The sequence below is a fragment of the Caretta caretta genome, chromosome 7, assembly GCF_965140235.1.
Source record: "Caretta caretta isolate rCarCar2 chromosome 7, rCarCar1.hap1, whole genome shotgun sequence".
NCBI classification, from domain to species: domain Eukaryota; kingdom Metazoa; phylum Chordata; order Testudines; family Cheloniidae; genus Caretta; species Caretta caretta.
In genome coordinates, this window is record NC_134212.1 from 59,349,762 (window position 1) to 59,377,017 (window position 27,256).

The following is a 27,256-nucleotide window of genomic DNA, read 5'->3' on the forward strand; positions in this document are numbered from 1 at the left end:
TGGCTTATTGGTTAGAGCAGAGGACCGGGCATCAGGACTTCTGCAATCTATTTCTCAAGCTACCACTGATTTGCTATCTGCTTTGGGGCAAATCTCGGTGCCTCGGTTTCTCTGTCTGTAAAATGGGGGAAACTATTCGTCCTTCACTGGGGTTAGACTGAGTGATAGAGCCAGTTGAGCTGTCCATGGAGGAATTCAGCCCCTTTCTTTTGCAAGTGAATTGTCCATGGTACAGTCCTGGGTTTTGTATGTTTGTTACTTGTAAGGACTTTTTGAATTCCGGACTGACTTTTTGTTCTGTGTCTGTACAGTGGCTAGCATAGTGGGGTTCTTGGTTCATGACTGGCTTCTAGGGGCTACGGAAATACAAGTAATAAATGATCATTATGATAATAGTCCCTGAAGCAGGCACAGAGACTGTTGAACATTGAAAGCGCACGTGTTGCATGTGTTACAAAAATCAGTGCATATGCCCAACGTGTCTTTTTAAACTCTCCTAACTTTGAAAAAGCACAACAGTTTCGCAGAGCAGTGGAAGAAATCCCTGTGATGTAGGAACCAAGCTAAAGCTGTTTAGAAAAATCCAAGTTTTTATAATGGCCGGGGGAGGGGAGTGCATTTTTCCTTATTTCATTCTGGAAATGGCTGAAAAGTTTCTCTTCACACTTTTAAAACACAAAACTCCCAGACTGAGACCAAATGTGATGGATTTCAGCCTATAAGTAAAAGATTGAGGTGATGAATAACTGAAAATGTCCTGTTGGGAACCAAATCAGGAAAGCACTAAAGCCCTTAACATTGAAATGAGTGAGTCTAAGTTCACACTTACAGTGCTTTCCTGAATCAGGGGTCCTAGAATGGAAATGCTTATGCTACCTCAGCTGTAGCTGTCACTCTGCCTACAGTTGTTGCCTTTCCACCCACAAACCTGTCTACCACCCAGTCCAAATAGTACAACAGAACACACCCCAGTAAAATAAGTTGGTGCACACGTTTAAAAGCCAATCCATTGCTAGACACCAACCCTTCCTGTATGTATAACAGCATTACATACTTTCATACACTGATTCCTGACCCATCAAAACAATCAGTACATCGGTCCTGATCCTGCAGTATAGTCATAGGAATGCTTCTTACTCATATGCATAGTCCCATCAACTTCAGTGATACTCCAGGAATGCCCGTTAATCATGGGAGTAATTCTGACATGGTCACACTCAAGTTTCCATGATTTCCAGTAAATCTGCCCTTGCCTGTATCTTTGGAATCATTCTCTCCTGCGATGCAATCTGTACTCACCTCTTCAATCCTGCTGAACAAAGGCCGGAATATTCTTTGCCGTTATTTCTCCAGCTCAAATCCATGTTGCTTTCCCTCAGGAAGTGCTATTCAGATCAGGGTGTGGAGAGAGAGAGTTGGTGGGCTGTGAAGTCTACAGCGAGGATCATCTTCATTTCCTCCTCCCCAACATAAAACATGTGACTGAACCGTCATAAAGCATGGAGAGGGCCTGAGTCTTCTGTCTTTCCTACTGGTGTAAATCAGGAATAACTCCTTTGAAGTCATCAGGGTTGCACAGGGATAAAACCCATGTAAGCGAAGAGAGAATCAGTTCAATAATCACCAGCGTGTAGCTTCATGCAGTTCTGGAAGGCACTCAGGTGGTGGTGTGATCAGGATGGTATGTGAACCCAAACAGAATGGAATAGGAGGTGGTATCCACACCTCCATATTGAAATCATACATCCAGGTGCAAACTGCTACAGCTGGTGCCGATACTATTTACGTAAACATTTCACCTAGAACTGGACAGGAATTTTCCATCCAATTTAAGCGCGTCCTCTTTAAAATCTCTAGGCATTACTTAGACATCTATGGTCTGATTGGGAAACTTTCATGTGCAAAAAAAAGAAAAGCCAAACGAGAAATGATCCTTCCAGCAATAGGAAATGTGACATCTGTCAAATCAGCCCTATTAGAATAGTATCAGGCATAGCAATGGTCAAGTTACATACAATATCTTCCATTGTTGTTTGCAGTGTTGTTGTAGCCAGGTTGATCCCAGGATATGAGAGAGACAAGGTGGGGGAGGTGATGTCAGGAGATTGAAAGCTTGTCAGTTTCACCAACAAAAGTCAGTCTAATAAAAGATATTGTCTCTCCTACCTTGTCTTTCTCAAGTTAAAGCTGCCTTGGTCTCCCCTCCCGAGTTATGGGTGGGCAAATCAGTTCCAACGGTGGCTAGTTTAACTTAATCTTAACAGCTCTTTACTAAAGCTGGCTGAAAATCTTCTGCTGAAACTATTTTCCTTTGGATGGAAAATTGGGGTTTTGACATAATTTTTTTTTTGGGGGGGGGGGAGGAAGGGGGACCAAAATGCCTCAAGCTGAAACATTTTGACTGGAAACTGGGTTTTTGGCAGTTTTTGACACTTTTTTCAGTTTTGGGCTGAAATTTTTTGATGTGCAGTTGCTAGAAACCAAATGAAAAGTCCACATTTTCTGCTGAAATTTGACAAAAATTAACATTTCTTTTGCTGAAAATTTTCCACAGGAAAACAAAAATTCCACCAGCTCTTTTGCTTACTTAGTAGATGAGTTGAGACGTGAGATCTCTTTCACATGACCAAAGTCCTCTCTACTTTTTTTTCTACATTAAATCTCCCCTCCTACTTTTCATAAAAGCAAGGGTTTTCCTGGAACTTTGACTGAAATAGCTCTCTCCAGCACCGTTGTTAAATGTTCTGGTTGTTGCCACATTCTACCCTAGAGATCGTTATGCTGCCTGAGGGGAAGTGGGCCTAACGATATAACACTGCATTGAGACTCAAGAGAGATGGATTCTATTCCTGTCTCTGTCACTGGCCTGCTGGGTGACTGTGGGCAAGTCATGTCACCTTCTTGTGCCTCAGTTTCCCCATCTGTTAAATGGAGGTGACCTCTGTTGTAAAGTGCTTTGAGATGCACTGATGAAAAGCACTATGTAAGAGGTAGGTATTATTTTTGCTGTATGTATGTAAGTGCTGTGGGCTTGAAAGCTGCTTTATAAATTCCCCTACCCCCCCCCCCCCAAAAGAATTAAAGTTGCAGACACATATCAGCAGTTGGAGGCCCTGATTCAGCAAAGCACTTAATCACATGTCTCACTTTAAGCATGAGTAGTCTCATTAACTTCAATGGGACTGCTCATCTGCAAAGGTGTGCATTGCTGGATCAGGGCTAGAGCACTCAACACCATGCAGAATTAGCCCAGACAAAGGATCTTAGCCACTTGGGCTCTCAATTTGGCACTTCTCCTAGGTTGTAAACCCCCCTCTCCTGAGCTACTGGCTTTGGAGTGTACTGTGTGTGAGAGGGATCATTGTATTATGGGCCTATAATTCCTCTAAAGAAAGCACCAAAGTGCAGAGCTGCAATTACATCACGTTTCTTTAGGAGAGAGCTGTGTGTCACCCATGCAGCGTCTGTATCATGCAGTGGGAGCTTGTTATGGCAAGAATGAATTTTTGTGGACTGTGGTGCTGTTTAAAAGTCATATAAAAAATTAGATATAAAACTTTCTAGAGCTCAGTACAGCAGGATATTGATAACTTAATAGTCACACTTCTCGCTGAGCAATTATTACAAGTAGTACCTCTGATTCCTCTCACTGACAGAGATTAGGAGAAATGGGTCTCTGTTCTTTCAGTTTGCTTATGTTGTACATTTGCCAGTTCTTTGTGCTGTCTGTTTCTCTTTTCCTCAGCATTAGTCACTTTCCCCAGCATTAGTCACTTTCCCCTTGTTTGCATGGGCCTTTTGCATAACAAAAGGGGGAAGGGAAACATTTTTTTTAAAATAGGAAAATATAATTGTAAACCCAATTGTACTGTAAAACCACAAAAATTGGCAGGGGACTTGTGAGCAGCAAAATAACCTGAATCTACTTGTAATGTAAGTGACAAGAAGAAGTCATCTAACGGCTTGTCAATATGAATATTTAGTTTTCAGTAAGCTGTGGTGGGAATCTACCCTGCATTTGCCTGCCACGCACTGACTATCCAGGTGGACTCTGCTGATATGCATTAACAGTTTGTTAACGTGCCTTGATCTAGTCCTGTTGCAAAGAGGGCTAGAACAAAGTGCGCTAGTGCAGGGTAGATTCACATCCCAGTTTGCCATGAACTAAATGTTGCCATAGAGAAGCCCTAAGTGGGACGTGTAGCAGGGTGATGTTCCTTCATGTTAAGGGTATAAGGGACTGCCATGATCATCTAGTCTGACCTCCTGCATAACACAGGTTAGAGACTTTGACCCAGTGAGTCCTGTATCAACTCATGCATGTGACAGCCCCTATCTTAAACTATTATCATCCACATACTGACAATGCAATATTAACAATGACAAAAACAAATTTATCACTTCTAGTTTTAGCCAGATATGCTGCAACAACACCATTGTGTTTATCCACTGGGCAAGGTGCTATGTTAAAAGATAAACCTCCTTATCTTGTTCAGGACACATTGTTTCTGGGGATTTTTTTAAACTGGAAAACCATTCTGTCTTTACTCAAAGCAGACAACAGCAAGCCTGGTATAGTTATTAATATTCTTAAAACATGGTCAGATGCATGGGTTTTGGTCAGAGTATTGGAGAAATGGTAATCAGATATCTAGATATCTGTTTAATATTATTATTTATATTATCGCAGTGCCTAGGAATTGCCCTCTCTTTTGCTGGGTACATCTCTCACGCATTAATTTTTCTCTCCCATTAACCTCCTAGATTTTTTTTACCATTCTTCTAATTTTGTGAACACATGCTTGTCTTGTGGTGGTAATCCCCTGGGGTTTGCTCCAGGATAGGTGATTCTGGTTGAGGATGGTTGGATACAGCTTCAATACCAGTCCCCAGCTGACCACAAATGGTTGCTAGAGGAACCCTTCTTCCCTCGGAGTCAGCTCTAAAGACACCTAAGCCCTGCCAGCTCCAAAGCATACCTAAACCCTGTGGGGCTGGAACCTCATCCAGAGCCTAGGGAAGTCTGTGGGAGTCCTGGATCAGAGCTCTGAGGGTGATGGAGCATCACTGAAATGCCGAACATGGACTGCTTTGATATGGCTGCCACTGGATCACTGACCTGGCCTGGCCTTTTAGAACTCTGGGGGGGTCTCTGACCGTTGCAGGCACATAAAGGAGGTTCTTGTCTGATCTGTGTGGTTTTTGCCATAGTTCTGTAATGCTGGAACCTGAGCTCCCCTTTGGCCTGGGCCCATCTTGGCAGCATGGGAAAGTGATTGCTGTCTAGGTCAGTCTTTATGGGAGTTTTATATGAATTTATGGACTAGTTTTGTGAGGCCGCAACTGTGATTACAGGTTTAATGATGCTTCACACAAACAAAATGTAATGGCTTCCATCAGTGTAAAACAGGAGCTTCCTGCAGGGAAACACCACTAAATGGGACTTCGCGGCAGGGGGACGGAGCTGGTTCTCTGCCAGCACCACATAGACCTTGTGTGTTAACTCAATTATAGCACAGCGCCAGCAGCAGCTAGGCAGTTTGCTTTGAGGAATCGCTGCCCAAGTGGCATGGAGTTTATGCATTTAAAAGTTACCCATCTGATTCATGGCTTTTGGTTGAGAAGGGCTGGGATTAGTACACTCAGCTCAGTGCAATCTGACCTCCCTGACCCTTGGAAGAGTACTGTGTGTGGGTTCTGGTGGGATGGAGGTCTTTGCGTGATAGTCAGGCTTTCTGCAGTCAGGGGTTTATTTGTAGGAGATGGCTGAAAGGAACACTCCTTAGGATCACCTGTACGGGCTGTGCATTCAGTGCCTTCCTGGCAGCAGGGTATTTCCCTCTTCTCTTCCAGTTTGCCCGAGGATCGTATTCTCCTGTGCTGAATACATTTGAATACTCTCCTCACCTTGCCCTGCACTTCTGAGGTCTTTGTGCAGTGTTTGTCCCAGCCAGCCTCAGCAATCTGTCAAAGACATCACTGTCTGTGAAACTCCCTGCAACTTCGCTGATGTTCAGCAAACCCCTTGTCTAGCCGTCTCCTGGCTACAAGTTGCTGTCTCTAATTGCTAAGAGGGGAAACAGTTCTTCATCTGCTTAAATACCATCTACAAGTAACAGCGTGTCTATTCTGTGTGCGTGCAACTGCCACATTGGGGCACCTGTTGTGTACGCAGGTACCCTTATATTATTTAGGATTTGTACTGTGGTAGCACCTAGGAGTCCCAGTCACGGACCAGGACATCGTGGTGCCCGGCGTGGTACAAACACAAAACGAAAAGACAGTCCCTGCCCCAAAGAGCTTGCAGCATGGAAGGTGTTAAAGCAAGTGAGCATCTAGCTGCAAAAGGCAGATGGCAGCGTCTAGTAGTTAGAGCAGGGGGCGGCCAGGACCGTTTTCAAGCAAAGGTTTTATGTCTCCCTCAAGAGAATCTTTTGTGTGTGTGTGTGTGCACACGCAGGTGTAGGGATGGGGAGGACTACACCCGCCCTCAAGAGTTACCTTGCCTGAGGCCACGTAGGGGCATTTGCCTACATGATTAGTGTTTGAGTGGGAAAAGGAGCGAACTCACAAGTCACAGTACTTAGCTCGGCCCTCTAGCATGAACGGGCGGGTAACTCTGCAGCACCCATCAATTCCTCACTGCTCCCTCTCCTCAGTCTGCTCCCTCATGAGACCCCACATGCTTCTCAGCAGGCTAGAAATATCATGGAAACAGCATTTTCACGTCACAGCCCTTCTGGGACGCAGATATTCAGAAGCAGCCAAAAGGGTAAACCTGCCATTTCAAAGCGGAAAGTTTGGATTGCTTTGAGTTTAATGCAAAAGTTTGAGGGGTTCTAATAATAATGATGAATACTTTAGGCCTGATTCTGCTCTCACATGACACCAGTTTTCCTCCTGCCTAATTGCATGGCATTGGGTGGTGTCACTCCTGATTGGAGATCTCCCTAAAAGTGAAGTTTTAACTCAAACAGGAAATGCTGGATGAAATTCTGTGGCCCGTGTTACACAGATGATCACATGGTCTCTTTTGGCCTCAAAATCTATGGATCTATGATTTACACGGGTGCAAGTGAGCCCAGAATCTGGCCCAGTATGTTTCTTTAACCCCCTACCGCTGAGACTCTCGTAACACTTCACTAACATTAATGAATTTAGCCTCACAACTCCCTGCGAGGTCCGGATTCTTGTCCCCATTTCAAAGATGGGGAAACAGAGGCACAGGCAGGTGCATAGGCACAGGCTCAAGATCACATAGCAAGCTATTGGCTGAGTTGTGAACGCAACCCATATTTTCTGACCTGCCGGTTGTACTTTCCTTGGACTAGCACAGAGCTGCTGAGTTTGAGAGACGCATTCAGATAAAAATGTCAATGAAATAGAGAGGTGGTGTTAGATTAATTGTTGTGTGGGACAAGTCCAAACCCTCCTGCCTGGGGCAAGGGAGGCTGGCCTTGTGGGTGTAGTGCAGGAGTGAGACGCAGTAGCTGTGGTTCCATTCCCAGTTCTGCCACACACTTCCTGTGCGACCTCGGGAAAGTCACTTAGGATATGTCTACACTGCTCTAACTCAGGTTTGAGCCTGAGCCCCATTTCCATCCACACACTGATCAGTTTGACTCAGGCCAGGGAGTACTCAGGACCCACCTCCGAAGACCCTGCTGGAGGGAGAGGGGGGTCAGAGCCTGACTCCTACTTTCCAAGGCTGTGTAGACACACCACTAGAGTTAAATTTTCAAAAGCACCTAAGTGACTTAGGAGTCCAAGTCCCATATTCAGAAGTGATTTAAGAGTCTGAGTCCTATTGACTATCAATGAGACCTGGGCTCCTGCTTGCCTAAATCACTTTTGATAATAGATGGAGCCTCCTAAATCACTTAGGCACTTTTCCGGCTGTTGTCCTTAAACTCTCAATTGGCCATCTGTAAAGTGGGGATAATAATCCTTCCCTTGTCTGTCCCATCTATTTAGACTGTAAACTGTTTGGGTCAGGAACTCTCTGTTATTGGGTGGATGTGCAGCGCCTAGCACGTTGGGGCCTTAACCTCAGCTGGGGTTTCTCGGTGCTGCAGGAATAGAAAAAATATTTCTAATCTTGCGCTATTCCTGTGCTGTTATCTCATTCATTTAAACAAAGGAAGCCTGAATACTGGTTTGTGTATAAATGTTGCCTTATTTGCTCTACTTTCTTTCTCCTTCTAAATAATTCCAGGGCCAACACATGTGTTGAGTTCATGGATATATTGGGCTCACTCAGGGTTCCTTTCATTGCTCTGCTCTCATGGGTTGTAAACAGAAGAACTCCTGTCATCACCCCATCATTCTGCTTTCAGGAGAGTTCCCCAAACCCACCTGGTCTACACTCATAAAATCCCAAGTGACCAACGGTTGCTTAACTCTGCTTCTGACCCACCACCAAACCTGTGCATGCAGTGCCTGTTACTGAGCATTGCAATGTCTTCTGGTGTTTCCTCCAGGGCTTTGTGTCATGTATGGAAAAGTACAGAAGGAGTGGGCAGGAGCTGTACGCATCTTTGTACAAAGATCATGTACAGGTAAGGGATTGAAGATCTCATAGTTTGTTTCTATTGTGAAGATGACATTTTTTAACTTCTCAGACTGCCCAGTCAATGCAATGTTGTGTCAGAGGTGAGATGTTGTCCCTACTGTATATACAGCCTGCAGAGTGCGTGGTGAAAAATTCTGGCTCATAACTGGCTGAAAACAGTCATGTGATGAGTCAGTAATTTTATATTTACCTCCTGTGTGAGTAACAGTACTGTGGAGTAGCATCAGTCACCAATCAGATTGCACATCCCCAGGTCTGTCCTCATTTCCACTGGAGTAATTTAAAGACTAGTCCAGATTTACATCGGTGCAAGTGTGAGTGAGAATTTGGCCGTGTTTCCTGATTGGCTCTTCAGCTGTCAATAATAGTTTTCATGGAACTCAGCCTTACAGACAGTTAAATCCCACATGCAACTCTTTGCTTCCTGATTGGCTCATCAGAGCTCAGTGCCCTGGAATTCTAATCTCATCTCCCCTTCAGAACGGTCGTATAAAACAAAACCCAACCTGGGTATACTTCAATTCATGGCCACAATGGAGAGATTTCCAGCTGTTTCTGATGAGACATTCAGAATGTTTGTAAAGGTATGGATACTGCCTGTGTTTTGGTGAATATCAACATTTGCTGTCACTGGAGATGCACACTGAGCAGGACAAGCACAGGTGCATAAACTTTGATGTTCATCTCAGACAATGTCAATATCTGTTATTTCATGTTATTTAATATTTTATTGCAAAATAGTTTTGTGTTTCCTATTTTACTTGGTGACTTTGTGTGATGTTGGGTTAAATATATCTGGTTGAGTATTGCTATTCAGTGAAATGTAAATGGTTCCATGAGGTTCCAAGAGTTCCAGTATTTAGACTTGATCATGTAGAGTTCAGTGAGGGTCACTACCTGCTGGATTGGCAACACTCCTTCCTGCCGTGTCTGGGGTTTCCATGGAGGGTTCCATCCCAATCCCAGCTCATCGGGGTCATTAGATCCATTGAGATTGCAGAGATAGAACAGCTGCGGGTGGTCTGGGAAAGTGGAGCGTGACGGAGTGATGCGAGTGATCCTTTCCTACAGATGCTGCAGTGTGGTTACAGCAAAGCGGCAAAAGATTGGGCCACACTGGAGGAGCAGCTGTTCACCAGAGGGGGCCCATGGGGAGCCGTATCGGGGTTGTCAGCCCCACGGTGGGGTCTCGATGGGTACGAAGGGCCTGAACGGATGCGGAAGAGGATTCGGTTCGAGAGGTCCTATGGGACAGTGATGCGAATGAGAAGCGAGGTAACAAGCTTTTGGATGTGGTGTGCAAATTCTCTTTCTTCCTTTCCCCCTGGAATAACCCACAAATAACACTCTATGCATGTGGCTTTTTAATCCTCTCCGCCCAACTAGTCCTCCTTTCCTAATCCCATTGTCTTGACTCACTGGGTCATGGTCCTCAAGGTTGGAAACTGCAGCGGTCCCTCGCTCTCAAGTGGGGAGGGAGGCCACTCCACCTCTCTGTATTAGGCAATAACTTTTGAGCTTGGGCCTCACTGCCGGGGTCGAGCCGCACGCAGTCTATAGTTTGGTAGCCTGCTAGCAGGGGTAAACCAGCAGGAACAGTCTAGCCCTCTCGTCCCCTTGGGTGAGGCAGGGCAAGGCAGTGAGCAGTCTTTATCCCGCAGCTTCTTGGCTGGGGTGGAAAGCAATTAAGAGTTCGGGCTCTTGCCCTTTGGCACGGGGCCCAGGAGGGAGCAGGCTTTAGCCTCAGCGTGTAGGCTTAAGGCAGCCAGCTAACACACAGTCTAAGGGCTCAGGTAGGGGTGAGCACCCAAACAGTCTAGTGTCCCAGCATGACAGGCTGTAGACTTACACAGGCCTCCTGGCCTAGGGTGGGGATGCTGCCACCCAAGGGGTGGGATGGCAGGAGGAGGAGGACGCCAGCCCGCCTGACTCCACTGCGTCCCAGCCCAGGGGCCTGGGTGATTTAAAAGGGCCCAGGGCCCCCTGGCCACTGCTGTGGTAGTGGTGGCTGGGCGCCCCGGGCCCTTTTAAATTGTCTGGGCAGGCCGCTGGGCTCCTAAGCATGCACAGGGTGGTACCAGCAGCAGTAAAGGCAGCCAGGTGGGCATGTGAAAGCCCTAGCCGTGTCAGAAGAGCGTGCCCAGCAGTGCAGCCGGCAGCAGCTCACTGGGCACCAGCCGGCGCAGCACCACACACAGACCCACACAATGCAGTGAATGCCATTGTTGCTTCACATATTTGTATCTTAAAAAAATATTTAGCAATATTCAGGAAGGCATCTTTGGCTATGATGTTTTCAGGCAGTTCAGTAAATCACTATAAATAAGATTGCTCTCTGGCCAAAGATACAAAGCCTCACATTCAGCACATGCATACAAATGACTTTTCCTCTCAAGATCAGATAAAGTCCAATATTTTTCATAGCAATGAAAATTTGTGTTGTATGTTTTATTTCAACTTCCTTTTCCATAGCATATGTACTGTATGTGATCCTTCATATACTATAAAGAATTAATTTCATACCAGGTAATTGAAGGCTGCTATCAAATCCCCCCTCTTTCTTCTCTTCTGCAGACTAAATAAGCCCACTTCCCTCAGCCTCTCCTCTTAAGTCATGTGCCCCGGCCCCCTAATCATTTTCGTTGCCCTCTGCTAGACTCTCTCCAATTTCATTCCATAATGTATTTATTTAATTTAAATATATAATTCAAAATAACAAATTCTACATCTTATATTTAGGCTCACAATTTGTTTAATACTGGTGCTGTAACTGGAAAAAAAAAGTTAACTACATCAAGCATCGCCACAACTTATGTATATTGGGTTCTAAGGTGTTAGCAATAGGATAAAAAGTAGTGTCGTAAACCTCAGCCATCCCTTTCTAGGGGGCCCATTGACTGTTCTGCCCCGAGGCCCGGAATTGCTGTCGGTGGGCCTGAGTGGCAGAGAGGTCAGTGAGGATCCAGCCGCAACACGCTGACCTAGGGTCAGTCAGCCAGCAATTTAGCCGGACAGTCGTTGGCTGCCCCAGGGCTACTTCCTACCTCCCTAGGGTTTGGTACCTCTCTAATCTCCCAGTCCTCTGGATCCTCTGGGTACACAGCGGATGGCAGTCCCGGCAACTCCTCTTCAAGGTCAGCCTCCTCTGGGGGCAGGTGCTGCAGAGCACAGATTCAGCTCCTAGGTGCTGCAGCAAAGTGGAGGAGTCCTTCTCCTTTCCTGACTCCCACTCAACTGAGTTGCAGGGCCCTTCTTTTATATTTCCTGTCGTTCTCCCCCCACACCCCCAACATACTTCGGGTAAGGGGGGCAGGGCAGGTTTGGCTCCACCTACCAGGGGGAGTGTAGTGGTCCCTCGCTCTCAAATTCGGAGAGAGGCCACTCCGCCTCTCTACAGAAACCCATTGAGATTAGCCATTTTCGAGGGGCTTACGCGAGGCTGCTACATGTTTAGTAGTGGTGGAATGACTGGTAGGCACTATATGGAATGGCATGCACACTCCTGCCTAGTGAGATCTTGCAATTAGACAGGTTTTCTTTCTCTCTGCAGTATCCCAGAATTATAGCATGCCCTCCTGGTGGCATTTTGTTTCCTGAAGTCCAATGTAGAGAAGGTTACTCTGCCACCGCAGGCTTTAGTGCATCAGACTGACCATCCTGCTGGACAGTGGTTAAATGAGTCTTGCTTGTGGAATTAGAGCAGTCTGAGTCAGGTGTCCAACTATCTTATCTTAGTCTTATGTCACTGCCCATCACTGTAGGATTTGAGATCCAGCTCCTATCCGCAAGAAGCAGAAGGACTTAGCCTGAGTATTTCAGAATATTCGCTTCTCCTGTCTTTGTGATTTACAAATGGAGCTCCAATTCTGCAGCCCTTCCATAGAGTAGAATATGACTTTGTCCTGGCATTGGCACTGTTCAGGAGTCAGCAATGAGGTCCTGATTTTAAGAAGAGTGTGGGCTTTTCCCCTTTGATTGTAGCGCATGAATGTTCATTTTTATGTTGTTTTGGTCATTTGGGATCCCCTCAGAGGCATTCTTTGCAGCTCAGCTCTGAGTCTGCAATCTGTGCCATAGCTTGGTGTTGGGGTATGTTGCCAGCCTGCGTATTCCATTCTAGTGATGGCTGTTTTCTTTCCAGGTTCACCAAGCTACCCCAATTCACGGAGAAAATCAAGGTAACATTTAAACTGATTCATAGAAGAAAATGAGCTCATAGGTCCAAACTTTGAGCTGAAGTAAGCAGATGTGACTCCAGGTCTAAATTTGTCCCGGGGATTATAATATGGTGGCAAGTCTAGTCTACTGCTGTCTAAAGTGATCTGAATTTTTTAGGGTAAAATTGAAGGTATCATTACACATAGCACTTAACCAGATGCTGATTTCATTACTGTCTTGTGGCCAGTGGGAGAAAGAAGAAGCCAGAAACCGACTCTAAAATCAAAGATTTAGGCACCTCACAGAGAGGACTGGAAAGCACTTGCCTTTAAGGGGTGTGTGTTCAGCAGATTAACTGTTGTTTGCTGAATGTTTACCTTCTACAGCAGCACCTTCTCTGTTGCACCCACTACTTCTCCATCCTCTGCTGCGTGCCATGAGACACCCCTTTAAGATATCGTTTGAAAGGAAATGAACAGGGCACTAATTGGCTCAGGGAATGATAATAGGAGATTGTGACTTTCAAAGAGCTGGAGAAAAAATGGGGGTAAAAATCCCAATTTTTTTTTTGACTTTTCAAAGTTATTTCTGTTTCCCTGGATTCAAAATGGAGCCCTTTTTTTCATTTGTTTCTAAACTGTCGACATTTTTTCCAAATTTTTCTTGCCCTAAGTTTTGGTTTTTCAGTCAATACAGGAGATGTTTGGATAAATTTTTTTGCGAAAAATGAAATAGTGTGAAAAAGTCACTGAAAATTTTGTTTTAGGAAGAAAGGCCGTTTTTGGGGTGTAAAAATTTTTGGTTTGATACATTTCAGCTTCCCATGTCGCTGCACTGGGGCAAACCTTTAGGGTAGGTTGGTGAAACTGTTATTATTAAGTATGTTTGTTATGGTAGGGCCTAGGTACCAACAGAGAACGGGGCCCCTTTGTGCTAGGCACTGTACAGAGTACTAAGTAGTCACTACCCTGAGGGGCTTACAGTCTAAATAGAGAAGGCAGACAAAAGGTAGGGGAAAGGGATGCAACATACACAGAGATCATGTCTGCACTGCATGAGTGTCTGCACAGCACTACGTGAACTCCCAACGTTCTGTTGCAGCATACGCTGGGCTCTGTGAGTGTCCCCAGGATATTACAATTACCAGTTCTTCCTAGTTTCATCTGAGCAGCCTCTTGTTTGATTTTTTTTAAGTACTTTTGGTATCGGCCAGAGCTAGTACAAACATGGAAATAAACATGTTTTTTTCAGTATTTTCCAATCTTCAACTATTATCGGAGCTCAGTTTGAGTTATGGTTGAATGCTGGGGCCAGTTCCTAGTTAGTCCTTCCCTAGCAATTAACAGATTTCACTTCTCTCTTGCCTAGTTTAACCATTGTGGGGAGTGGGGTTTGGCAAATAAATAATGCCATTTCCCAAGACAGAACAGATTGGGTGAAAGTCTAATGTTGCTGTTCGTGGCATTCGGCTGCCACTAAAACTGTGATCTCCTTCATATTGATGTAGAAGAGCTGATGCTAAATGGAGCAGAAAGGGAGATGGATGAGAGGGGAATGGATTGTAGCCAGCTGACATTCTTCCCTGCCCTACATGAAAGTTTCCACTCAGAAGACTTCTTGGAACTGTGTGTGGAAAGACAAATTATCCTGCAGGAGTTTGCTGAGAGGGAAAAGGTACCGTCTGACAAACCGGGAAGATCTTTTGTGGCAGGAGGCACTTTGTGGTGGAGCTGGGAATGGACAGTGGGTGTTAGGGGACTTGGGAACAGTCTATAATGACACCATTGTTGTTGTTCTTTTATCTGTATTCCTGGGAGTACCCACAATTTGCTAGACACTGTCCAGATATGAAGACCTGTTCCTGAAGTGCACACGAGGTTATAAGGTCTTTGGTTCTTTTTGTTCTGTCTCTGTACAGTGCCTAGCACAGAGGGGTCCTGGGCTATGATTGGGGTTCCTAGGGGCTACCACAATACAGATAATAATATTAATCAAAATCAGCACTTACCCTGGTGGGTTATTTATTTGACTTTCCCCTTGTACTTCAAGGCCCTGGAAGAGCAAATATCACATTAAATTTAACCACTAGGGACAATAAAAACTGACTGTAGTTTTTGGTGGCGCTGCTGGAAATCTATTCCCATACCTTCAGCAAGGAGATTAGTGGCCCATGTCTAGGGGGTCAGGGAAGGTTTCCGACAGCTGGGAGATAGGATGGGTCAGCATTCGCTCCAGACATACTACATTCAAGGTTCCTAAGATTCCGCCCCAATTCCGCCCTGCCAGAAACCTTTCCCAGTCCCCAGTGCAGTGCCCTGCACTTGACTCGCTTCCCGGCTGCCTTGGGACATGCCAGTTCTGTACAGGCAACACTTTGTTGCTGCCATAACTGCTGTTTGAAATGATGGTCAAATGGCTGTCACTTTTCTTCTCTGTTGCTCCAAGAGGAGATGCCTTTAATGCCCTCAGCCAGCCCTCCCCGCCCTTCCCCCTCCCCCAGGTGTGCTGGAGCAGACTCCTACTCTCTGAGCGTGCACACAGCCTCCCAGTCCCCACCCTGACTGTGTCCCACACCTAGCCACATCAGTGCTGGTGCCTCCTGGATCCCACTCTTACCATGCTGCCCTTCCCCATGATGCCTCCTAGGATTGGGGAGAGGACAGGACCCAGCAGTGTGGCCCATGCACTAGACATAAGGAGTCCCAGCAAGGGGCAGGTGAGGCAGAATTGGCTCCTTCCAGTAGCCCCAACCTACCCTCCGCCACAGTCAGAGACCCTCACTTCTCCCCATCAGATGATTCCCATGATAGCCACTGTCAAACCCTAAGAGAAGGGCTAGTTCTTGGTGTGGGAAAGAGATAGGGATTAGCCATTTTCCAGGGAGTTCTGAGAGACCCATAAACGTTTAGTAGCTATGGCCTTATTTTCTGCCACTTTGCCCTATACATGCTTCTTTCCAGTGGGTCCTTTCCTGGCGTTTGGCCCTTCAGTGTGGGAAGCCCAGCAGTTTGCGTCCATCTAACAGTGAAAGCCACTCGTGAAAAATATGATTTTACATTCTCTGTGATTAAAATGTTCCACTTTGGAGGCTCTATATGGATATAGATTAGAGTTGGCTGGGAATTTGCCGCTGGAATGATTTTCTGATGGAAAACATCCTTTTCACACCTTCAAAACTTCCCTGGGGAGCATTTCAGTTTTACTGAAAAAAGGCTCCCCAGGGAAGTTTTCCACCAAGACAGTTGAAACTATGGCTCCCCGGCTGCCCACCTGGGAGAAAGTGAAGTTGATGACAGCCTTCCAGTTTGGTTCTTCTGAAACTGAACTTTTCTGGAAATCCCTTCCTCTGCAAGAAATCAGTTTTGACTTTTCATCCTCATTCGGGGTGTAAAAATGTTCAAAACAGCAGAATTTTCTGTGGGAAGGGATTTTCCATTTGCTGGCCAGCTCTAACAGAGAGAGAGAGAGCTTTTATTTTTTTGTATAGCTTTTTGTGGCACTTTCCCAACAAACAGCAGTCATGTTCTGTCTCTCCAATGCGCTGCCTCCCCGTCCCATTTTAGCTGTAGGTACCATGTAAAACAAGGCACCATAATTAAACATTCCCCACCCCCAGCAGAAGGAGAAGGGGATGAAAATGTGAAACATGTTTTCCATGCCTGGTCCTAATCTCATTCGGAGGCTTCAGGCTCTCGCTCTCCTCGTGTAACTCCACGGGAAGCCATCAGAAATGCCAGACGTTTTCCTCCAGCAGCAGTCACTACATTGCCAAACTGACAGAGTATTAAAAAAAGCAGTAGGGGGTGACATTAGCTGTCCTGTGCTCACTTAGTACGCGGCTGCCTCATGAGCTGTTTGCGCTCTAACCACGCAAGTGGAACTGGCTTACCTACCGTATTGCAGAGAGATGTCATGGCGATGCCTTGGCAGCTAGGAGATTGATTTGCTCCAGCGCAGGGTTGCAGTGGCTCTGGAGAGCACTGAGTGTTTTATAACGTTACAAGGTTTTGTTGCTGTGGCACAATCAAAGAGAAACCTTTGTAACATTTTCAACTACACAGCCTCACTTTACACACAGCTGCAAATTCTCTGCTGGTGTGTGACACCGCTGAAGTCAGTGACGTTACACTCGTAGAGCATTTAGCTGCACTCACTGCAGCTGAGTAACACTGTCTGCAATCTGCTCGTGCCAACTCCACCTAGCCCCAGGCTGGCAGGCATTTGCTGTGTGCTGGGACCTGATCTGAAAGCCATATTTCCTGCACTGCCTAAGGATAAGATGTCTTGTGTGCCATCACTGTCACCTGCCCCCTTGGGTGCACAGAGGAGGAGGTGGGTATAGGCCAGCCTGAATGCTCACGCACCCCTCTGAGCTGCTTGCGGAGACTGAGTCTGAATGCAAGGAGGCGAGAGCAGGCTCAATGCAGTGGCCACTTTCCCCTTAGCAAGAGAGGGGGGAGAGGCAGGTCAGTGGGGGACGTTTTTGCTGCACCCGCTTCCCTTTTCCTCTGATGCAAGTAGAGTCCCGCACAAGCGGGGAGTAGCTGCATCCTTTGGAGGGCTGCAGAAAATTGCTTGCCCCCTGTGAGTGCAGTGGGGAGCAGTGAAGGAATTTTGCTGCTGTCATTACCCAGGGCCAGGAGTTAGGTCACAGTCTCATCCTCACAACAGATGAAATTGGCACTATAGTTATGGAAGGGTAGGGGGCAAAGTGTAGGGTTTTTCTCTATTGGAGTAAGTGTGTGTAATATGCTGGAATGTGTGTGTGTGTGTGTATCTAAATCTCTGTGCAAGGTGTGTAGAGAGGATGGAGCATTAGTCTGTGTGTGTGTATATACAGTATGCTGAGGCTGTGTGTAGGTTGGCTGTGAGGGAAGCTGTGTGCATGGGAAAAGGCATGTTAGGTGGTGTGTAGCTTGGCTGTGAGGGAAGCTGTGTGTGTGTGGGACAAGGCATGTTAGGTGGTGTGTGTATATACAGTACGCTGAGGCTGTGTGTAAGATGGCTGTGAGAGAAGGATGTGTGTGTGCGACAGGGAGTGTTTGTGTTTGTGCAGATTGCTTGGTTGATGCAAGAGAAACACGACATGAACCCGCCCAGCCTGTTCTCCCTGGGCCAGCCCTTTAATAACCCTGGCTCACCAGATGAGCAGGGGAGATTTGATTCTTGTACATGTGTTGGGTTCACATCTGCAGCCTGAGCCCCCCTGCTGGAGAATGTTTCCCTGCTCTTGGCAAGTCTTGGCTACTTGTGCCAGGGTATTAATGTGTTGTTTGCGTGCCCAGACTGAGGAGGAGCAACAGCACAGCTTTGCTGACCAGGACAATCCAGGGGGTGGTTTCTCTTTGGTGGAGAGATTGTGAGTTTTGGAGGAAATAAGCCATCAACTGCCAGCGAGTTACCTGAGACCAGAAGCAAGTCAAGCACCAGTGGGTAATGTGTCTGGTTACCAAGAGGCCTACGGTCTAGCAGGGATGTAGCACCAGGCCCTTCCTTGAAAGGGGGCTGAAGGTGCCAAGGACAATAGAAGCAAGTAGCAGAAATCAGGGAGCTGGACACATAGTTGTAGAAAACGAGCTAGTCAGTCAGGGCATCCCTTCTGGAGGTGAACTGCCGTGAGGTCATCGAGGGTACTAATACTTGGGGCAAATAGGGGGGCTGGCCTGCATATGCTTCGATGCAGCCAGTGTTCCTAGGTACGCCAGCCCTGTCACAGGGACCTGCCAGTTCAGTGTGGTACTGACACGGGCAGTTTTCACAGGGGCACCATTATGAGCTACCACAGCACAAGGACACAGCTGTGGAGGGTTTGCACAGTGTTGAAGTATACTGGAGACAGGAAGCCAGAATAGTTATCAGAGCAGGGAATTGGAAAGGAAGATACCTAGGTTCAATCCCTGGTCTGGAGAAAGTCAGGTCTTGCCCCTTGCCTCAGTTTCCCCATCTGTAAAATGGGAATACCAATGGCCACCCACGTCACAGGGAAGGGTGGGGTTGAGTGTTAATCAATGTGTGCAAAATACTTTGAGACCCTCAGATAGCAGGAGCCAGAGATGGGCAAAGTTTTTGTATGAACTTATTTTCTCCACTGTCAAATCAAGGCTGGCCCTGTGTGCGTCTTGCTGGGTTGGAGGGGGAGCCGGGAGACCCTTCCCCACCAGCACTGGTGCACAGCAGGTAGCTGGAGTCTGGGTGGCTGGGCTAATAGCGCAAAGGACAGGGATTCACTAGCTCGGGCAGAAATGCTCACCAGCTCCGTGTGCTAGCCAGGGCTCTGACAATGTAGAGGAGCACCAAGATGTGGTCCATGTTGCCACTCGTGGCCCCGAGAGGCATTTTGCCCTGTAGACTCTCCCTCCAGCACTGCAGTGGCTTGTGGAGCCATTCTTCGTCCCTGAATCTGCAGAGCTCTTCACAGACCCCAGATCTTGGACAGCCATCCTGGGTGACAGCCCTGGCTCTTAGCGCAGCAGCCTCGTGAGTCTTACTCACAGCAAGAGTGGTCAAGGCTGAGGAGGAGTCGATAGCAAGACATCCAGCTGGGGGGATGTGGCCAAGGTTATTACCAAGTGGCTAAGGGGCATGAAGTCAAGGGAACCGGCTGGAGGGGAAATTTAAGGGCTCAGCTGGCTGGTTACAGGCACAGAAATCAAAGCTAGCGCATGGCCCCAGGTTTCTATGGCCGTATATGAGAATGGGACCTGGAATTGGGTGGGACGGGCACAACTATGTGTGTTTTGCAGGATGTTTTTTCTCACCCCTGTGTACAACACCTTCCCTAACAGAACTGAGCAGTGCTGAGGAAGTCAGCCAAGCCAGACAGCATGCCCCCCTTAGTCCATGGTTTCATTTCTACTGTGTGTGAGCAGTGCTGGGGGGGCGGGATCCCAGCGACCGTCAGCACTGAACTTCTGTTACATTTTGTGTCCTGGGCTTTCCTGAGGTCTCCCGTGTTACAAGGTGAATGGGAAGAGCTGTGTGCATGGGCGAGATCCTTCCCCAGGGTGGCTGCATTGACTTCAGTGGAGTCATGATGACAGCAATTAATTTGGCAGAACCTCAGTACTTGTGATGGCTCACACACAGATGAACTTCAGACTAGTGCCCCTAATACTAAAGACGGGGTCAAATAGATTTCATTTCCTTTAGTGGTGGACAGATGAGGTGCTTGAAGCAGCCACATACCACTGTCCAGAGCTAGTAGGGCCTTAAATGGCCTACGACCTTCTTAAACTGACAGAGCACCTTTCCCCATGCCATGCTGCCACAGCAGATGTGCTCCAGCTGGAGTTCTTTGGCATATAGGGGAAGGGAGCTGCTGACAGGAGAGGTGGGCATTCACCTCCCTGCCTCTGAATTTGCTGTCCTTTCTTGGCACAATGCAAAGCCTGTCTTTCTGAGCAGACCTCTGGGTCTGGGTGAGTGAGGTCTGTTTGGAAAATGTATAAGATGGGATTTGGATTTGCTCTGTAAAATATTTTGCCCCCTGGTGTTGTGTGTGGGGTGTGTGGAGAACTTGTTGCTCTGATGGTTTTGTGGTGGTGTTTTTCTGGGGTTTTTTTTGTGTCATACTTTTAGCTGAGGGGAAAGGCCCACAGGGCCAGATTATCCCTTTGAAATCTATGGGAATTAGACTAACCTGCTCTGGAGCTATTGAAAATCACATTGAGTGCCTGTCTGACTCTAGGCTCCTAACTGGTTGACCTGATGGTTGGAAAAGTGCCGTTCCATTGAAATGGATACTTGTTGTGGGTGGGTGTCCATTTGACAACATTTTGTTTTGGAAAAAACAAACAAACCCAAAAGGAAGGATTCTGAGACTCTCAGAACATCCTGCTTCAATATTTTTGGAATGGAATGTCTTGATTTTTGATTTTGAAACGTTTCATTTGACATGCATCTTCTCTTTATAAAAAACAGTTGAAAAGTTGAAAATGAAATGTTTTGATTGAATGGAAAGAAATTTTTTCAAACCTTTTGTCTCCCTGGAAATTTAAAATTTTTGGCTTTTTGGTCCAATTTGGAATGAAAAAAAATTGAAATGCCAAATTCCCTGAGGCACAGAAATTCTGGTTCCTTACCAGCTCTACTGAAACACCTTTAAAAACTGGCCCCTGGACTCCCGGTTAGATATATGGGTGTTTGTTTAAATCCAAATAGATTCATTTAAAAAAAAAGTAGCAAACCTTTACCCTCTAGATGATATCTACTCTAATTCCTTTCTTGCGTCTGAATGAGCGGAACAATCTGTAGTTGCCTTGCTTTAGGCAATACCTTAGAAGGTAATTATTCAATTATTTTATGTCACCTTTGCATCATTGATTAATGATTCTAGCAACCAGTGAACTCGATTCTGTTGTGAAAAAAAGGGGAAGTTTATTTAATCTATGTTAATTTCAGGCTGGCTGGTACCTCATTAGATTGGGGCCCTGTAGGTACAGGGATGTCCCGGTGGGTACACCTCTTTGTTGTCAGATCTTTGTTACTCGGCGGGAATGAAATTTGCTCTGAGTTCAGACTGGGAAGAAATACCTCAGCCCAGGGCTTTGTTTATTTTTAACAACATGGATATATATTTTGCTAGAGGGCAGTGGTTGTTTTAAAAGAAGTGGATTTAGCATTAATGACAGGTATCGGATTGACAATGCAGGAGGCAGAGTGCTTCTGTTTATTCACAGCGCCAGCCCACATCTGAGAGAGATTCCCTGCTGCCCCAGCCCCACCTTGGGTGGTCTCCTCCAGGGGCCATTCCAAAACACCCCCATGAGCACCAGTAGGACCTAATATTGGGTGCATTTCCCTCATGACCACCACTAGGTATTGTGAATAGTTAGGTTGGGAATAGCTCGGAGGCCATAGGGCTGCGGCATTCCCACCATGCCACAAACCACTGGGGCAAGTCTGTTGGGCTGATCTTCTGCAGACTGAGCCCCCACCTTCACACCCTTCTGATTGTATCAGTTTGTAACAGAGCTCCTGGTGAGTCTAGTTTTTAACCCCATGTTGCCCACAGGGCTATGTCAGGGCCATGGGATGGAGCACTCTTGAGGGGTTCCAACCCTTCTAACGCTGTTGCTCAGACCTCCCAGGCTGGTTTTGCAGCTGATGACCCCTGCTGGCCTCTCCTCCTGTCCCATGCATGTCACACCTCCCAACTCTGACCAACACCAGTTGCAGCTCCTCCCCTGTGCTCTGCCAGCATGCTGCTTCCCACTTCTCCATCTGTCTTGTCTGCACTAGAAAGTTATACCACTTAAATATATCAGTGTAGTCATTCTGATACAACCCTGAGTGTGGATGCAATTATACTAGTGTAAAGGTGACCTATACCTGTATAGCTACTCCCGTACAGAAGGGAGAATAAATTAAGCGGATACAGTGTACCTTTATACTGGTATAACTGCAGCCACACAAGGTTTTTTAAATCAATACAACTAAATCAGTAACATATTTACCTACTGGACATAGCTGTACCAGCATAATTGTGGAATGGTAATTAAGACTCAAATCTTGAGCACACAGAAAGTGTGAGATACAAAGGTTGTATAATATAATCAGTAGCTCCAGAGGTGGGTTGATAACCAGTTTTCCTGGCAAAGTGGTTCAGGACTGGGAGTTTTATAAAGTCTGTATTGGAGGAGGAAAGAGTTTCGGGTACTGGCTGTCCTGGGTGGACTGAAGGGGTGGTAATTAGGTAAAGTAGCTATAACCTTGGCTTAGGCCAGCAGAGAGGAAAGGACTTCCGTGATTGAGTCATATCTGAGAAAAAGGTATTGTTAGCCCTGTGTACCACTAAACTCATTCACCCCGGTGGCTGTGAGAGCCTCTCTTCCCAGCCTCAGACATCCAGATGAGAAAACCAGCCTCGCAAAAGAAAGAGATGATGTTAAAATGGCTTCTTGTTCAGTACAGGAATTCACCAGCTCTATGGTGTACCTCTCAAACAAACAAACAAATAAACCTGTGGAATAAAGGCTTTCAAATGAGAGATGAGACCAACCCAGATGCTCACATTCCCTTTGGTGGTTGTGGGGAGAGGATCTTCACCCACCCATACAAATTTGGTTATGTGTTGAATCCAGAAATGGAAAGGGCCTTGTAACAGATTGCAGGGCCCCACACAGGAATGCTAGGCTCTTCCACCGACTCACCCTAATGGTTGGTGCTCAGAGCACCTTCAAAGATGCAGAGCTATTTATTGTCACTCATGGCTATGCTAGGTGGGTCCCAGGAATGTGTGTGTCTGAGGCCGAAGGAACTAGGTGTGGAGGCAGAGAGGTCCTGCAGGGAAAAACCTAGGTGTATCCAGGTTTAGGAGAGTCAGGTCTAATCTGTGTACCTTGTCCATATCAGGATGGGAATTCCATTGGCCTGCTGATACCAGTACTATTTCCAGGCCCATTCTGCATGTGGATGAAATCTTACAAACCAGTTTCATGACATTTGGAGCCAAGGAGGTGAAAATCTCGTAAGAGCTGATCTTGGGACACTGGACCCCAAATGGCAGAGGTTCTCCCCAAAACAGCTCTGAAGGTTTCTGAACATGTCCTGTCACCTACATCCATTTCAGGTCCAATTGCACTCTGTGCAGGCCGTCTCTCATTCAGGACGAGCTTGTGTTGCAAAATTTTGCAATCCAGATCTGGATTCCAGGCCTCCCGGAGTATGTGAGGTTGTGGGTCAGGGCTAGCTCTAGTAAAATTCCAGCATAGGTGCTGGAACTTCGGGTGCTGCCGCACCCACTGCCTTGAAGTGGTTTTCATCATATACAGGGTTTGCAGCTTGATTCAGTGGCTCTCAGCACCCCCACTATACAAACTGTTCCAGCACCCCTGCAGTGGAGTGAATTGGTTCAGGAGGGGTACGAAACAAAACACAAAACTTTTGCCCTTTCTAGAACTGACCTCAAACCAAGGCATTTTAAATGTGATGATTCTGGAATCCCATAGCTCCTGTGCTCCCTGACTTTCCATCCTGAGTTTGCTGGCTCAGCTGGCCATATAGCTTGGATAATATTGGGATAAATATCTGGAATATCAGCTGCTTTCCCAGTTCATTCATTGCTCCCTGGAAACCCACAGCAGTGCTTTCTGAGCTATGTATTTCACTGGGGTCCAAACAGGAGTGTCTGGTTTTTCTCTGTAGAGTAATGTGAATAAAGATCCTTTTACAAACAAAAAAGATTGATAACCTCAGCAGTACCCTGGGGGTTTTCTGTATGGAGTTCCCATCTGTGTGAATGGGTATGTGTTTGTGTGTTAGTTAAAGAGGGGGCTAATTACCCTTTGCATCAGTGGGTCTTGCTCAGGTTCATGGCGGGGGTCACTGAAATCAGCTGGCCCCAAATCTGGGGACACGCAGAGCCTCATTTTTTTGCCATAGCTCATTGCTCATGGCTCATTGCCTGTAGGTGCCCCACAAGAATTAATTTGACACGGAGGCTTTTCCCGCTGTGTTGCTGGTGGGAAACCTCATTCGGTTTGTCTGTCCGGTGTTCCTGCCAGGGCTCTGGGCACATGGCGGGCCAAATGGCACCTTGGTGCTGACCATGACTTATTACCACCTGATTGCTGTTGGGAGGCCCGAGCGAAATGAATTGGTCTCAAGTCAACTCCCAATGGGCAAGTATCCAGGCCACAGAAACCAACACCACAACATGCACTACCTGCCCTGCTGATTGACCGTCCCAGGAGGGAGACCAATGAAGGAGTGAGCCAGGGAGACTCACTTCCCTTCTGATTCCCAGAGGGGGATCTGCTAGGTTAGGGGTGAGGAACACTGGGGGAAGCTTGCATTGATGCATCTTGTGCCATATTTGTTCAGTGGATAAATAGAAGACTGCAGCCTTCAGACTGTCCTTTCTGAAGCCTTCCACCAGCACATCTTTGTGTGTGTGTCCAGGTATAAATGCCGAGTTGGTTCATAGTGGAAGGATGGCCTCCTGGCTAAGGCTTTGACTCCTGTAGTTCAGAGACTCATGAGATATACCTGTGTGACTGCGGGCAAGTCATTTCAACTCTCTGTGCCTTAGCTCCCCCTCTGTATCATAGGGGTCACACTTCCCTGCCTCATAGGGGTGCTGTGAGGCTAGGTTAATGTTTACGAGATGCTCAGATGCTACAGGGGGGCCTGATTGGTAACTAGATAAGCAGTGTACAGTACAGGCAAAGTGTATTACCAAGTGCTGGCTACATCTCTTCCTTCCTTCCACATTAGGTTACATTTAGATACTCCGTGGTGATTGTGCAAGGACACATGGCATCAGAAGGGGTGCTTCTCCTTGGCAAAGAACACTTTTACATCTGCGAGCACTTTGTCCTCTCCCAGTTTGAAGAGGTTTATTGCACCAAGCACTGCTTGTCCAGGTGAGTCATTCTTCCCTTCCTGCAGGCACGCTTGGCCAAGCTCAGAAGTGACGCACCCGGCCTTTGGGAACCCTTTGACTTCAGAGAGCTGCACAGGGTGTGCATCAGCGCCAAGTATGGCCCACTGTGCTTTCCTTCCGGCTGCAAAGGTGCTTCTAATCTTTAAGGAGGGGGAAATGGCCAAAGGGGCTGGAGGGTCTGGTCAGTATGGAGAAGCACCCCAAAATCAGGATGCTGCTCCAAATGTGGCCTGAGACAGGGCTTCTGGAGCTGGATGCTACCATTGCTTCCTGCTTTTGATCCATCTGGAATGGCTCATGGGAACCCACTTTCTCATGTCTGGTCCCAGCTGGAATCCAGAAAAAGCAAGGCAGCTGCAAAAATGGAACTGGGTGAGAAAAATGGACCAAACCTTTGTGAGGCCTGAAGGCTCAGCTTGAGCTTTGAGTAAAGGTTCATGATGGGGGAGGAGAGGGTCTGATTTTATCCAAATCACTCCTGCCATTCTTAATATAGCACCTCCATCCATGGGCTGAAGGTGAGACAGACCTGTGACAGAGAGACCAACCGGCAGGACGAGAGAGTGTGAGCCAGGGCTACAATACAGACTAAGGGTTCCTGCACAGCCCCCACAGCTATGACCCTTCTGAGAGAGGATGGCAGCTAGTCACAGCACAATCTCTTCCCGTGCTTCTAGCCCACTAAGGCAGAGGACTCTCTATGTAATACAGTGCAGTAAGGTATGGACTCAGGAATAAACCCGCTGACCACATCTGGATCCAGGGAAAGGAGGAATGGACAGCAATGAGAGAATCCTAAAAGGAAGGACTTTGGAGTCCTGCAAACAGCCACAGATGAGTTCTGTTGGGAGCTGCTCAGGGACCACATTCCAGTGTCTGCGTCCACGCCCAACCTTGGGGCAGCATGGAAAGACACCCTCGCTTATTTCAGATGCCTCAACAGGACATAAAGCCAAGGATAGTGCCTCAAGTACCTGGATTACATGGGGCCAGATTACGATACCCTTGCTCCTGTTGAATAGACACTACTCATGGCACAAGTAAGATCACTGCAATCAATGGCACTACTTGACAAGAAGGTACTTATTGCTCAGTGTGAGTAAGAATATCACAGACTGAGCTGAAGGGTTTATACCAGCACTGGACTTCCACCTTCAGCTGTATTGATCTTTACCTGCTTATCAGTAACAAGCATTTTCCAAACATCGTTTAGAGTGAGGAGTACTTAGCAATTAGAGTTGTTTTACTGGATATGGCTATTATTTATACTACAGCACCACCCAAAATGTGCTAAGCATTTCGAGAGAAATAGGAAGACAGCCCTATTACAGACGGAAATTATTCTCTTTTTCTGGTGTCTTTAAGTGTTGTTGGTTCTTCATCTCTCCCATCTTTAATTCATATGGAACATTCTTTAGAAGAGTCTTTTGCTTCACTGGTTGAAAAGTTCCTATTTGTTTCTCCAAGGCCAAAAGGATCATAATTAATACTTTGCACACTGACACCGTTTTTATGATTCTTGTTCTATTGAAAATGGGTTTGTAGGCTGGCTTTCTGCTCATGCTCTGTGGATGCATATGGGTGTGTTTGTGCTCCGAGTCCACTGGGAAGTGAGTGACTCATTGTTTTTACTCATTGACCCTGCATCGATGGTCACTGCTTTACATCCAGTTCCTACCGGATCAAATGTTAGTGATCGGATGAGTCCGTATGATTGGATGAATCAAATAGTGACCAGATCGGCTTCTGGGAAAACACCGTCTCATGCTTTCACTGGATTTCTTTTAAAGGACGTGATCATTTTGGACCTGATTATTGTACCTGTTATCACACTGAGTAGTATGTGAAGACCCTTTCAAGTCAATGGGACTATCTGAGAAGTAAGGTACTACCAAATGGGGGTAAAGATATCACAGTGGAGCCCTTTGTGGTCAACAACATCCCCTGGCCATGGCTCTACTTCATCCAGACCTCCATCTCCTCCCACCTCGACTACTGCAAATCCTTTCTCTGCAGACTTTTTGTGTGTAACTGCTTTTCAGACAGCGTGTACAGAATGCTGCTGCTGTCCACTTTCATGTCCCAAAAAGCATGATCACACCAAATGCACCTTCATGCTCCATTAGCTCCCTCTTTGTTTC

At 46.7% G+C, this 27,256-nt stretch overlaps 1 protein-coding gene across 1 annotated transcript in view; it reads left to right on the top strand.

Moving 5' to 3' along the window:
• WDFY4 (WDFY family member 4) overlaps positions 1 to 27,256 on the top strand; it is a 241,499-nt gene that overhangs the window by 135,293 nt on the left and 78,950 nt on the right. The window contains exons 41-45 of the mRNA XM_048858078.2: positions 8,481 to 8,558; positions 9,644 to 9,847; positions 12,714 to 12,750; positions 14,238 to 14,404; positions 24,947 to 25,095. Of these exons, the coding sequence (XP_048714035.2) occupies positions 8,481 to 8,558; positions 9,644 to 9,847; positions 12,714 to 12,750; positions 14,238 to 14,404; positions 24,947 to 25,095 (635 nt within the window). The remainder of the gene's footprint in view (positions 1 to 8,480; positions 8,559 to 9,643; positions 9,848 to 12,713; positions 12,751 to 14,237; positions 14,405 to 24,946; positions 25,096 to 27,256) is intronic.